Source organism: Dama dama, chromosome 23 (assembly GCF_033118175.1).
Source record: "Dama dama isolate Ldn47 chromosome 23, ASM3311817v1, whole genome shotgun sequence".
NCBI classification, from domain to species: domain Eukaryota; kingdom Metazoa; phylum Chordata; class Mammalia; order Artiodactyla; family Cervidae; genus Dama; species Dama dama.
Genome location: NC_083703.1, coordinates 51288408 through 51302977, shown reverse-complemented (window position 1 = coordinate 51302977; position 14570 = coordinate 51288408). Strand labels below are relative to the sequence as shown.

General features: G+C 48.8%; 1 protein-coding gene across 1 annotated transcript in view; it reads right to left on the bottom strand.

Moving 5' to 3' along the window:
• ADRA1D (adrenoceptor alpha 1D) overlaps positions 1–14118 on the bottom strand; it is a 31424-nt gene extending 17306 nt beyond the window's left edge. Inside the window, exon 1 of the mRNA XM_061126670.1 lies at positions 12919–14118. Coding sequence (XP_060982653.1) covers positions 12919–14032 — 1114 coding nt within the window. The 5' untranslated portion in view covers positions 14033–14118. The remainder of the gene's footprint in view (positions 1–12918) is intronic.
• Between the last annotated feature and the right edge of the window lie 452 nt (positions 14119–14570).

The following is a 14570-nucleotide window of genomic DNA, read 5'->3' as shown; positions in this document are numbered from 1 at the left end:
ATGAAGAATGGAATATTACACAGCCATAAAAAGAATGAAACACTGCCACTTGCAGCAACATGGATGGACCTAGAGATTATCATATTAAGTGAAGTTTCAGGAAGAGAAAGACAAATATCATATGATATGACTTACACGTGGAATCTAAAAAATGATGTGAATGAATCTATGTATAAAACAGAAACAGATTCACAGACATAGAAAAGGAAACTTATAGTTACCAAAGGGGAGAAGGAGAGAGGGACAAATTAGGAGTGTGAGATTAACAGACACAAACTACTACACACAAAATAGATAAGCAATTTACTGTATAGCACAGTGGACTATATTCAGTATATCGTAATAATCTAGAAAGGAAAATTATCTGACAAAAATCTCTGCTGTACACCTAAAAATAACATGATATTATAAATCAACTTTAATAAAAAATGACAGTGTCCCCCACCCCATACTCATTTCCCTCAACTATATCTGTGACCCTTATCACCTTCTCCTGTACTATTTGAGTTACTCTTCATTGTGTCTATCATCTTTCTCCCTGCAGTAGGAGTCTGGGGGGCAGGACTAGTGTCTTTTTTGAATGGCAATGCATTCCCATTGCCCAGAAGACCTCATAAGTACACTGAACACACTGTAGGTGCTCAAAACTTGCTGAGTTTACTGAATGATTCTCTCTTTTCTACCTTTTATGTCACCATGTCTGGTACATTCATTTTTCTCTCTAGTGGGGTCCCTCCCTTTACCTCATTCCTGAAGCCTTTGCTTACTCTGGCATCTCATTGTATTTACTTGGCTGTGACAGTATTTACTTGGCTTGTCTCCTCTACTCTGCACATGGCTACTGGAGACTTATTGTAAAAAAGAAAAGTGTTTCTCTCCTCTCCCTTCTGAAAACCATTAGCGGCTTCCTATGGCTTTGAGGAATAAACCCAAAATTTCTTGTGTCTCATTCAAGTATTTTTAGACTCCCATGCTGAATTCATCTTACCTCCTTCCCAAATTGGCCGCACAAAGCCACAAGCATGTCTTCCCACAGGGACTGGACTCCTGCAATTCTGCGTGACCCAGACTTCTCCCAAGGTGCTTTCTGCTTCCTCCCACCCATCCCTCCAGCCCAGGTCAGTTGTCCTCCCTGAACAAACCTGAGTTAGGTGCCCCTTTATGCATGCCTCCATTTTAACAAATAAAATTAGTTACTGTTCTGTCTATTCTCCCAGACTCTAGGTTTCTTGATGGCAGCTGTAGGATTCTTTTCATCCCAGCCTCTAACACAAGTGCCTGATCCAGAGCAGGGGTTGTAAAGTGAGTGAGTAAGTGCCGTGTGGGTAGATGCAGGTAGCGTCTAAAGTGACAAAGAAGGAGATGGGAGCTCATGCTTGCTTTCTGAGTGTTTAGTACCTACCAGGCTGCATGCTGGGCCCTGTATGCAGCACTTCTCACTTAATTCTCATGGCATTAGCATCCTACTTTGTAGAGATTCTAATTACCTCCAGAGGACAAGTGGAAGGGTCAGGATTTGAACCTGAGTCAATCTAGCCCTAAAGTGCTTGGTCTTCTCATGACATCATGTAAAGATAGGAAAAAAACTTCCCCTGGTCCTCCAGGGGTCCTGGAGGTCAGGATCCACAAAGGACCATTTAATACCTTCCAGCAGCTACTTCACAAACAGCAAGCCCATCCCTACCTCTGGTCTTCGTACAACTGGCCTGGCCTGGAGAATGGCCTTCCTCTTTTCTCCACAGTGGGTCCCTCTAGTTCTTCAGACTCAGGCACAGAACTGCCTCTCCAGGAGCATTTCTGTGATTAATTCCACTCCTAGGATCTGCTGAGGTGACCGTGGTTTCTGGAGTGTGTGTGCCTTGAGCACCTTGATTCTGCCTCCACATAAGTGGCATGTGTTGGCCTTCCCTATGACCTTTGGGGTGGCCTGTGGGGCCTACCACATCAAGTTCAGCTCCTGTGCACCCAGAATCATCCAGAACATTCAGAAAGTCTGAGCTGTTGCCTGCTTGCTGCATCTCAGGAGGGAGTGTCAAACAGACCCCAGCCTCCTGGGAGGAGCCCCAGAAAGCCACTTGGCCATCTGTCCTTCAAGTCTCTGCTCAAGTCATCTTAAAGGTTTGAAGTTGATGTTGTTAGTGCCCCGCCCAGGTGCCCCCAGCTGCTGTGACTATTGGCTGCTAATGGCTTATAATTGCTCCTTCTTTGGAGAATTACTCTTGACCAATGTGAGCTGCTTCAACTGGGAGATGATATTTTCCCACCAAGGTGGTGGTCCACAGCCAGTGACAGACTGAGTGGGAAGGAAAAGGCCAGCCTTCGTGTCTCCAGGTGGTGCAATTCTGTTGTCATTCTCGCTCCAGGGCTCCTGGTGGGGTCAGGCTGAGGCCAGACTCTGAGACCACATCCTGGGGTTAGGTCTTTTCTGACTTATCCTGCTTCCCTCCCTCCCTCCCAGATACCACAGGAGCGCTTCCCTCAGTCCATCACTTGCGTAAGAACCCCTGCCTCAGGCTCTGAGTACAGGGACATGACCCAAGACACTCTTTGCATGGATATGTCTTCAAAGTTCTCTTGATTGGTCCCAAATCTATAATCCAGGGATTAGCTCTTGGTCACTGTTTCAACTCTTCTGCCCACTGCTGGGAAAGGCAGGGCGTAGATGTGCATGTTCATGTTCATTTCTCTCCACTCAACAGGCAGGCTGGAGCATGGGAGTGGACACATTGGCCTATGAGGAGAAGTGGTCAGGATGTAGTAGGAAATGACTGCAACCACAGCCCTTGCTGTTTCTCTCTGTTCCTTGACCTTGTTTTCGCATGTGTCCATCAAGCTTGCTCCCACCTGCCTTCCTCTATTCTCTGTATTGGGGTGCCTCTATCAGGAATCTAACCTAATGTCCAGGATGCTGAACATCCACTGATCAGAAGAGGCAGGGCCTTGTCTATGAGGGCAGGTTACCCCACTCTCTGGCACACTTGGTTGGGCCAGCCTGGCCTGCACATTACTGGGGAAACTAGGACAGCCTGTGAGCTTTGTGGGAAAGTCTGCAGCCTTATCACAGGTCAATCCCCTCTCTTAAGTAAGAGAAATGTCCAGGCCCAGGAGATGCTAGAGCTGGCCAATCTGGCCAAGCCTTGCTGAGGAGTGACAGTGCTGAAGGCAAGAGGGGAATGTGTGATTAACAGCATTCTTTTGGCATCACCAGAAGTGAACTTGTTCTTGGAAGAATGTCAGAATTCTCTGCCACCAGACTTGTTTAGAGCTTGCAGTCAGCAACGAACTATCAGGCTACACCCCAGGCTTTCCCCTTTCCCACTCCCTCCCCAACTAGTGACTTTTCTATCCCAGGCAGCCATTTTCTCTAGCCAGAATGAAATATAAGGGTTAAAATATCACGTTCTCTCAGATATTCAGGTCTCTCCTGCTTCCCAGGAGGGACTTGCCAGGTGGTGCAGTGGTAAAGAATCCACCTAACAATGCAGGAGACGCAAGTAATGTGGGTTCAATCCCTGGCTCAGAAATATCCCCTGGAGTATGAAATAGCATCCCACTCCAGTATTCTTGCCTGGAAAACTCTGTGGACAGAGGAATCTGGCAGGCTACAGTCCATGGGGTCACAAAGAACAAGATACGACTGAGCACACACATGCATGCGTGCGCACACACATACAGACACACACACACTGCCTAGGAGAAAAGGAATTCCCAGTCCTAGACTCCCTTTCATTCTTCCAGTTCTTTCAGCTGCTCACTCAATGCTTCTACTCTTCAGAATTCAATTTCACCTTCCCCAAGAGAGGCTGGAAGCAGTGGACCTCTTTGCTATATTTTAAAGGGTCAGCCTTTCTCATAAGGCACACTTGAGCTGAGACCTGAAGACTCTCTGAAGGAGTGAGTCATGCACCTTTCTGAGGAAAGAAAATTCCAGACAGAGGAAAGGGGATGTGCAAAGGCCCCGAGGCAGCAGGGCACCTGACAAGTTGGAGGACAACCAAGAAGTTAGGACTGCTGGAACAGAGAAGGGGAGACAGAGATGGTAAGAGATAAGGCCATTTTGAAGCAGAAACAACCATGGAAGGCTGTCAGAAAGAGGTAACCTTAATAGGGTCCAGATCTCAGATGGATAATGAAGACAGGGAGTTGAGGGTACTGTGGGGCTAGCTGTGTCAAGCTAAATTTCTTGAATTCCCTGTGTTGACAATTTTCCATGCTGACAGGTAACTGGTGGGTATCTGGTTTGAGATAGGAAAAGAATAGATCAGAAGTCCTTCTGTGTCCCGTGTCTTTCTCAGGATCCTTGAACTCTGTGGGGCTGGCCTAGAACTACTGGTCTAACCTTGGATATCCTTCTGCAGCTGTAGGGATTGACAGGGAGGGCCAGTTCTTAGATCCACAGAGGATGCCTGGTAGGGCCCAAGGCAGGGAGATGAGTCATAGACCTATTCAGTGTCCTACACTGGGCCCCATCCATTTCCCTTCAGTTCTTCTCCCTTCCCTTCTCACTTCTCCAACATCTCTCTCTCCCCCTACCCCCATTTCACTCTTGTCGCTTTTTAACTCATTTCCTGATCTGTGGCCTTGGAGGAGTCACACTCCAAGCTCCATATGCCCAAGGCCAAAGTCCCTGCCAAATGGCCCTGTGCTAAGCTGAACATGATCCTATTCTGAGCATGAACCTTTCAGTTCTTGGGTCATACTGACAAATGGTTCCTAAGTCGGAGCAGATCAGTGCTTGTGCCAGAGGAGAGAAGGTTTCCAGACAGTGGTCATTATGTCCAGGAGTCCCAGCACTGAGTAGATGGTGCATTGCCCATTAGATCCCAATGCTGGCTTTCAAGGGCCCAGGCCAATGTTCTGCTGGGTCATCATCTGCAAAGGAGGGCAGGGAAATCCTCTAGTATTCAAGAAGACCTTTTTGTGGGCATATAGCCCAGGATGGGGCAGGGTTCAAGTGGGGTCAGAGGTAGGCTCAGGAACTCAAGAGGTTTTCTCACAAGGAGTAGGCTCAAGGGCTCTGGCGGTTTGGGAGGATCAAGACAGACAGGAAGTGGTCATGTCCTATGGTGATGCTCAGGGCCCTCATGGCCAGGATCTGGGGCAGAAGGGAGCCTGGAACTGAACCTGAGGGGAGTAAGCATGCACTGAAGCATTTGGTGAGAGTTAAAGCTTAAAACATGGCAGATCCCAACTGATCCTTAACCCTAGCTTCAGCCTGGCCTCTGTTCTCTGACCTACGGCAGAAGTAACAAGGACTCTAAGGACCAGAGTGCTTGGGTTCTAAACTCAGCTCTGATATTTAGGATTAAGATTAATATCGGAATTTTTTTTTTTTTTAAAGAAGTAAGTAGCCTGGGATATTCAAGAAGGTGAAAATTTCAAGAAGGTGAAAAGGAGAAAACATTACAGTGAGAAAGTGGGAGTGAGTGAGGGTGAAGGGGCCACAAGGTTGAGGGTGAATCATTTTTAAGAAGCTGTGGATACATATACATGCTGTATGAGCAGGCAGAGGAGAGGTGGAAGTTAAGGAGGGATGAGCGATAACTTACAGAGGGAAATCCCTTGGGAAGGAAAGAGGGTTGAGAGAGATTCAGAGCTGACAGGGACCTGCAGGACTTTAAGGACATCCTAAGGACTGCCCTGAGGAGGAGACCTACCAACGGAAAGTGGGATTTTTCCTTTCTTTTTTTTTTTTTTTAACATGTTCTTTTAACATGTTCTTCCAGTATTAGACACTGGTTTGTTGTGGTTCACAAGAGCTGATTGATAAATTTTCAGGAACTTTGCAAGCTGGCTGTCTCTTTGGTAGTTTGAAATTGACCATGGTGGGAATATTTCCATCATGGAAATGGACAGATGTTACAAATTAGCCCACACTTCAAAGCCAATCTTAAACACTTGCCAGCACACCTCTGTGTATCACATGGAGGAATGACTTGATTCAGGGTCTGGGGCTCACAGAAGTAGGTGGAGGCAAGGGAGTTAAAGATGGCAAGAGAGGGTGAAGTGATGGATTATGGTGCCAGTTGGAAACGGAGGCCTAACTGACAAGAAGACAAGGTGAAAGGCAGGGAGGTGAAGGCTTGGTCAAGGCTGGAATCAGTAAGCAGAATGAGCAGGTGGACTCAAGTGGCGGAGATTTACTGAGGATTTAGGGGCTCATAGATCAAGGTGGGCACATAGGCCAGGGCATGACCCTGGGAGAAAGAGTGGAGGGAGAGTCACAGGGTGTCAGCATGGGTCAGCTTCAGTACAGTGGAGTCACAAAGATAACCAGGGTAGAGATGAGCATGGGGGAGAAAGTACATGACCCCCGTATCCTAGTTTTAAAGAATGAGGTAGAGTGATTAACAGCTCATCAGATGTTTGGGACAAACATATCAGCAGGAGTTGGGCAGAGTACAAGACCCTAAGTGGAGGAAGGATATGTATTCACCCAAGAACAGGAGTCTACCCTCCATCAGTGGTATATTTTTCTTTTCAAAAAAAAAAAAAAAAATCTCCTAGCTCTGTCCACTGAGTCAGTGGCCAACTTAATATCAATGAACATCTGAGAGCTCAGACTGTGGTCTTTAAATGATAATTTTTCACTAAAAGAGACCAGGCCTCTTTAGAGAAATGGGACAGGTCAAAAAAAGTACAAGCTGAGCCTGAAACATCTCATCAGACCAGAAAATTCAACACTTTCTGGGTTATGCCATAGGTCTCATGAGTCAACCTGAAAGGGCACCTATTGGCTAGCCCTCAAACAGTGACATATATAATGTGTGACAGATTAAAAAGTCACTTTATCATGGTACTAAAATATCTGTTGGTCCCTTTTGGAAACATGGCTAGGAAATTGACTTTTTTTGATAATGGAGATCATTGAGCAGCTCTCCTACTTTTCTTGTATAGACTCTATTTCAAGTGACCAAACATCTAGTGGTGAATTCTTTTTAGAATTTTAGTCTACAAATGCAGAAGGAACGACAGAATTTGGATATCACCACTTTAAATCCCAGTGATACAATGGCTCCCGGCCATGGTCAATGGCTGCTAAAACTAGCAGGTAAAAGGATGATGGGACATTTTATAATAAATGAATCAAGATGACTGCATCTGAACCCCTGGTCAATCTTAACATTATGAAAGAAGAATTCTTGTCCCAGACACTGAGTTTGAATCTGCTTAAGCCAATTAATATGATGTACAGGGAACAGTAGGATACATTAAATGGCACTATAGGGATGCAGGGCTCCCCCAGTGGCTCAGACAGTAAAGAATCTGCCTGCAATGCAAGAGACCTGAGTTTGATTCCTGGGTTGGGAAGATCCCCTGGAGAAAGGAACGGCTACCCACTCCAGTATTCTTGCCTGGAAAATTTCATGGACAAGGGAGCCATCGTAAAGAGTTGTACATGACTGAGCATCTGAGCACACAGGGATGTAAACTCCAAACTGTGGGCAACTCCTTTGGGATGAACTATCTGATTTCTTCACCAAATAAGCTAAAAGGGGAAAGGTGGGAAAAGGGTAATCTTATCAATTAAAGAAATGGTGGAGGCAAATCAACTCCATGTAATAGATGTACTTTTTTTGAGACCCTAATTCAAACAAACTAAAAATTTATGAGGTAATCAGCTACATATGAACACAAAGACATTTGGTATCCATTAAACAAGTATTTTTATGTATTATAATGGACTGTAGATTTTTTTTAAAGTTCTTCTAAAAATATTGAAGAATTTACAGATAAACTGATATGGTATCTTGGATTTTCTTCAAAATAATAAGCAGTGGTGGAAAGCGGGTGGGGGTTGGAATGAACCAAGATCAGTTGGTTGGGTTGATACTTGTTGAAGCTGGGTCATAGGTACTAGGGCCATCACACTGTCTACTCATATATTTGAAACTATCCATGATTTTTTAAAATGGAAAATAAACCCCCCAGCTCATCACTTGTTCATAAAAATCACACAATAAATGTTAGCTGTTATATTTAAAAATTTTGGGGCCACATAAATAGGGGGGTCACCCCCAATGCATTGCTAGTAAGAGGGGGGTCTACTTTATATAGAGGCTGTTATACTAAGTGAAATAAGCCAGTCACAGAAGGACTGTATGATTCCACTTCTATGAAGTATCTAAAACAGTTAAAATTCAAAGAATCAAAGACAGGAATGGTGGGAGCCGAGGGCTGGAGGGAGGGGGAGAAGGGGAATTGCCAATCCATAGGCATAAAGGTTTAGTTAAGCAAGATGAATGAATTCTATAGATCTGCTGCACAAACTTGTGCCTAGGGTTAACAATGTTCATGTTTAGAAATGTTAAAAGGGTAGCTCTCATGTTAAGTGTTCTTGCCACAGTAATAATGATAATAATAATAATAAAGATACAGGGCTATGCTTTGTCACCCAGATCCTTGGCATGGAAGGAAGTGAAGAGACCCTGGGTTCTGCCACTTCTTCCTTCTACACTCACTGACTGAGGACCTGCTATGTGCCAGATGCCATAAGGGCACAGATAGAGATGTAATGTCAGTTTCTTCCTCAGGCTTTTGGGCCAGGGCACAGTGATGTTATTCCTGAACACTTGCCACAGTACACCCCCTGCCTCTCTCCGTGCGTCTGTGGACCTTGTATCACCTCAGGGAGCCTGTGGAGATGGGTCCCTCCGCACTTGGCCAAACTCTTGAGATGCAAACACTGATTCTACCCTCCATGCCTGGCTGCTAAAGTGTGCTTTCCATCCTGGACACCAATTCCTCAGATAACTCACAGCCTCCTCCTGCCTCTTCCCACCTCTCTTCCTCTCACTTTCTCTATCATTAAGGCATAAGATACTGACAGTCAAATTTACAAAGTGGGTACATTTTGTGAATACAGACTGATGACTTTACATATATATTCACCAACGTAGTCACTGTTCAGATAAAGTCACAGACAGGGCAATGGAGGTGGGGGGAATGGCCCCGAGTCCCTCTCTGAGCCCCTCAGGACTTTAGCCCTGTGTCTCTGTCCCAGTCTTTCCTGCCCGGCCACTTAGGTCCCAGTGGCCCCACAGCTTAGCATACCTTGGCTGTATGTCTCTCTGCTGCAGCTCTAGCTTGACTAAAACATTTTAGGTGATAGACAGCCTCTGTGCCAACTTCCCCATGGAACCCTGGGCCCACTTCCTAAGGCTTTTGATACCCTCTGGGGCTGCTCCCTGGCCATGTCACTATTGTGCCTGGGGCTCCTGCTTCCACTTGGCTTTGTGTGTGGTGATGTGGGTAAAGAACACCCTGGGTCTGCTCGACAACTCCCAGGTTATCGCCCTACTGGGTGCCTTCATTTCCTGGCCTGTGGCCCTTGCTGGCATACAGTACTCTTTTTCAATCCTCCCATGTTTGCTGCTCCTCACACCTTATAGCCAGTAAGGAGGGAGGTACCACTTCTCTTGGCAGCCCCCTTTTCTGCCTCCTCTGGTTCTTTCAAAGTTGGTGCTCCCTAAGGCTCCTTCCCCAGCCCCTCTCATCTCTTTGTTCCTCCATCCTCTTCCTTGGAGACTGTACCCTCACACCCCGCTTTTGCAAACACATCCATCCTTGGTCCCCTTATCTAAGTTCCCAACACCTTCTTCCCCAAGCACATACTGCCACTTCCTACCAACATGTGGCAGATCCGTGGATTCCACATTCACCCCAAAAGCTGTTGCTCAGAATGTTCCCTGTTCCTCCAAAAGTGCCTCCCTTCTTCCAGGCCTGCCTCAGAGCTCTTGGAGGGGGAGGCTTGCCCTGTCCTTCCTGCACAGCCCTCAGACGACTCCTGCTTGTACTGCAGGCTCTGTCCTCCTGTTCTTTCTGTTGTCCTGCTCTCCGAGCCACATCATGGCAGATCAGAATATTCTGTATCCTTGCTTGGCCTCAGTCCTGCTTGCTCATTATTGCCAGATTCCACTCAGTTTGGCTCCATCAGTGGCCCTGGGCTGTGTTCCAAAACTTGGTGAGGTGCCCAGTGCAGACTAGCACGAAGGGAGAGGCAAGGATAGCCCCTGGGTTGCCATTCCAGCTGTGAGGAGCAGCAGAGATGAGGAATTGAGGAAGAGCAGTGCATGCCAACAAGGGAAGAGGCCACGGAGATTTAGGGATGACTTCCTAGAGGAGGCAGACGTGATCTCAACCTCAAAAAATAGTAGCCTTTTGCAGTGTTGATTGTAACAGTGGAAAATTAGAAAAACTGAACACTCAGCAGGAGACTCTGTCAACACACCATGGAATACACTCAAACAGAATATTATATTGTTGCTAAAATAACCAGAATGGATAAATCTCAATGACAAAACATTGGGTAAAAAAGGCAAACTGAAGATGAATGTGCATAGCTGGTACAACTTATATAAGTCCGCAGGACACACAGGACAATACTGTTTATTATTATGGATTCAGGTGTTTGTGGTAAGAGTATAAACGTGTGTGGGAGTGATAAACACTAGATTTACCTCTGGGGAGAGAGGAAGGGACAGGAGGAGGGAACTTAGTTGTGGCTGTTCTATTTCTTTGAAAAGAGAGAGGAAGTGATCTGAGGCAAACGTGAAATGTTATCATCTGTTCAATATGGCTGATGACAGATACATGGGCACTTATATTATTTTCTCCTTATCTGTGCATTATTCTGTAACTAAAATTTTTAAAAGAAGTTAAACGAACATAAAGGGAGGTGGCATTCTATATGCACCCTGATCATTCCAGACAGGGGGCCAGTATGAACAAAGGGGTAGGGAGGAGGCTGAGGGCACCTGGAGCAGGTCACAGCTGTGGTTTGGTTGGTAGGAAAGAAATCTGGGCGGTAGGCTTGGGAGGATTCTAAATCCTGGGTATGTGGGTTTCTAAGAGGGGGGCCACACCAACTTTCTCTTGCCTATTTGCCACCTCCTGCTCCATCCATCTCTCTCTCTTCTCTGACAGCAGCCTCTGGCAAGATGATTTTCAAGCTGGTGATTTAGTAATTCCTTATCTTGTATTTACTGAGCCTCTACTACAAAAGCAACAGCTCACTCTGTACTCACCATGTGTCTGTTAAATTCACACATAATATCTCACTCAAGTATCACCATAGTAGTACAAGTGGGTATTATTACCATCATTGCCATCCCTAGTTTATAGATGAGAAAACAGAGGCAGAGAGGTTCGGGGATTTGCTAGCAGTTGCACAGCCCATAAGAAGAGCTGGGTTTTGAGACCAGGCTCTGGCACCAGAGCCTGTGGTCCATTCCATTCTCCTCCATTGTTCCCCATATGCCAGGCACTGTACTGGGCACTGGTGATTACATAACTGACATAGTCTGTCCTCACAGAGCTTCTGGGTCAGTGGTGGCAGGGGGCAATCATACCCCAAGTCAAGTAACACAGAAATGTGATTACAGCTAAGGAGCTAATAAAAGGAAAGAAACTCGTGCCCAAGGGAGAATATACAGAGAAAGACACAGCAAAATTGAGAAAAAAGAAGAAAGGCCTTAATGAAGTAGGAACATTTATTCTGAGACCTAAAAGATGGGGAGATAGCCAGAAGGATTTGGAGAAAGCAAGCCAGACAAAGGAAAGAACAAGTGTAAGGTTTGAGCTTGGCATGATCAAGGACCCAGAAGAGGGTCAGAAGGGCCTGAAGGCACAGTGAGCAAAGTTCAGGGCAACAAAGCCATGGGGTCAGGGGGGAGGTAACTCATCACTCAGATCCTTCCTTGCAGAAGAGGGACCACATGTCTGGGTTTACCCACCATAGTCCTGGTATGTGCCTGTGATCTCAGTGTAAATATACATAATAGCTCATTTTGGTCTGGACAGTAATAAACTTGAAGGTCACTCTATCATAGGCTATGATGGATAGTTTGGATTTTGTTTCCAGGACAGTAGAAAAGCATTGAGGGATTTTAATAGAGAATGACACTCTAATTTATAATGCATAACGATCACTCTAGCTGATGTGAGGAGAGGACCTGCAAGGGAGCAGGAGGGGGCTACTGTCCCTTTCCTGACTCAGCTGCAGAGCACGGAAGGAGCAAGGCCTGAGAAAGGGGAGGTTCTGGCTTGGGCTGGCTGAAGTTCCAACCATGGGAGTAATGAATGTGTCCCCAGAGATGCTGTTCCCCTTCTCCTCCCTGTATTGGAAGCCCCAGGGCTTCTAGAAGGGGCCTCAAGGTATGGGAGGAAGTTCCTGAGAACAGCTGCCCACCTCCCAGGACAACAAGAGAGCCTGTGGAAGAAATAGCAAAGTTCTCTGGAAGTGCTGAGGGACTTGGTAAATTTAAGAAACTACAATGAACAATATTAACTTTCCATATGATAATATGTCCTTTACTTTTCCTTCTCATGCCTATTTCAGAAGTGAGAGCCCAGGGTATTCACAAATACCAGCTGGGGAAGGCCTCTCAGAGGGGGCCAGCTTCCCAACTGAGAGAAAGCAGGTGGCTTTGGGTGTCTGCTGATGTTCATTGTAGACTGGCCAGGGATTGCTGCCCATGAATGAATGCAGGCCAACCCACCCTGGGTGCCACTACTGGGTGTTGGCATTTAAAGCTGGGGGTGCAGAGAGGGGGATATATAAACAAGCAGATACACTGCTCCCCAGTTACTATGGGAAGTCACCTACACAGATTTCCATTGATCTTTTATATTTAGAACAGTCGGGAACTTAAAACAAGCCCAGGGCTTCTACTAGCAGTGAAGAAGGCGGTCAGAAAAGTGAGTTCATAACAAATCCTGCAAGCAGGAAGAGCCTGTTATTCTCCCACAAAGCAGCACAAGCACCTAAGAGACCAGGCAGGTTGCTGAAGTAAACTTCCACGTTCAGGTGGACAGTCACTCTCCACTTGGAAGAGCCATCCAAGTCTGGGTGCCAGGAAGGGACGGCCACAGGCTCAGGGAGGGAGGTTAGAGGTTGGTGGGAGATGGGTCACTCACCCAATGGCAGGACGAAGAAAAAGGGGAACCAGCAGAGCACGAAGACGCCCACGACAATGGCCAGCGTCTTGGCTGCCTTCTTCTCGCGAGAGAACTTGAGCAGACGGACCGACAGGGAGCTGCGCAACGTGCGACCCTTGGTGCTGCGCATCCCCCAGTGGGTCTCAGCTGAGCCAGCGCTGGCGCCGCGACAGTGGATGCGCAGCACCACCTCGGAGGCCTTGCCGCGTTCGCGCTTGACGCCCGCCTCCAAGCTGCGCGTGGTGCTTCGCGCCACCACGTAAACGCGGCAGTACATGACCACGATGACTGCCATAGGCAGGTAGAAAGAGCACAATGAGGAGAAGACAGCATAGCCTGCCTCCTCAGTGATGCCGCAGAAGCTCTCGTCAGGGGGCACCGGCTCCTTCCATCCCAGCAGTGGCCCCACGGACACGACGAGAGCTACGGCCCAGAGCAGCGCCAGGATGGCTGCTGCCTTGCGCTCGGTCATGATGGAGGGGTACTTCAGCGAATGGCGTACACCCACGTACCGGTCCACCGAGATGGTGCAGAGGCTGAGGATGGAGGCCGTGCAGCACAGCACGTCCACGGCGGCCCAGACGTCGCAGAAGGCCCGGCCAAAGGCCCAGAAGCCCAGAACCTCCATGGTGGCCGAGAACGGGAGCACTGTGGCGCTCAGCAGCAGGTCGGCCACAGCCAAGTTCACAATGAAATAGTTTGTGACCGTTTGCAGGTGGCGGTTGCAGGCCACCGCGAGGATGACCAGCACGTTGCCCGCCACAGCTGTGAGGATGAAAGCTGCCAGGAAGACGCCCACGCCCACTCCCTGAGCACTCACCACCAGCCCCTCGACGGCCGCTGTGCCATTCACCTCGCCGCCGGCGCCTGGGCTCCCCGGCTCTCCAGAGGAGCTCCGGTTGTCCTCGCTGCTGCCGGCGCCCACCACGCCGCCGCCGCCGCCGCCGCAGCCCGCGGCCGCAGGCACGCCGTCCACCGCCTGGCCCTCCGAGGCGGCAGAACCGCCCGCGCCTCCCCCTCTACCACCCCCACTGGCGCTGCTGTCCGAGCCGGGTCCCTCGAAACTGAAGCTCAGGAGATCGTGGAAAGTCATCTCAACGCGCAGCCGTCGGGGGGCCCGGCCTGGGCACACGACGAGCGACTGGTAGAGCGTGGGGCACCGGGCAAAGCCTCGGGGCTCCGTCTCCAGCCCTACGCGCCGGTCTTGTCAGGGTCCTACTCCAGTTCCTGTGACGTGGAGCGCAGCTGCTCGCGAGCGGAGTGGGCTGGCCGCGTAGTGGAACCGAAGAGCCGGGGCCGGCGACGCGCGCCGCTTCCCGCAGCGTGCCCAGGCGAGCTGGCAAAGCGGCGGCCGGGCTGTGAGGGCGGCGACCGCTGTGGCGCTCGCTCCTGAGCGCCGAGGGCGGGACCGAGCCAGGGCAGCCCGAGGAAGGAGGAGGGGGTGGCCGGCTCCGAGGGACCGGCGCCACACTTGCGGGATGAAGGGGATCTGTGCTCCGAGCCAGCTGGCGTTCCGGGGTCCCCAGGGGCGGCAGCGCTGGCTCGCTCTCAGACCCCGCTGCAGCCACCCCTGCCGCGCCTCAGATGCCCTCGCCGGCCCTCTCTCTAAGCGATCGGCTCCCGGCCCTCTC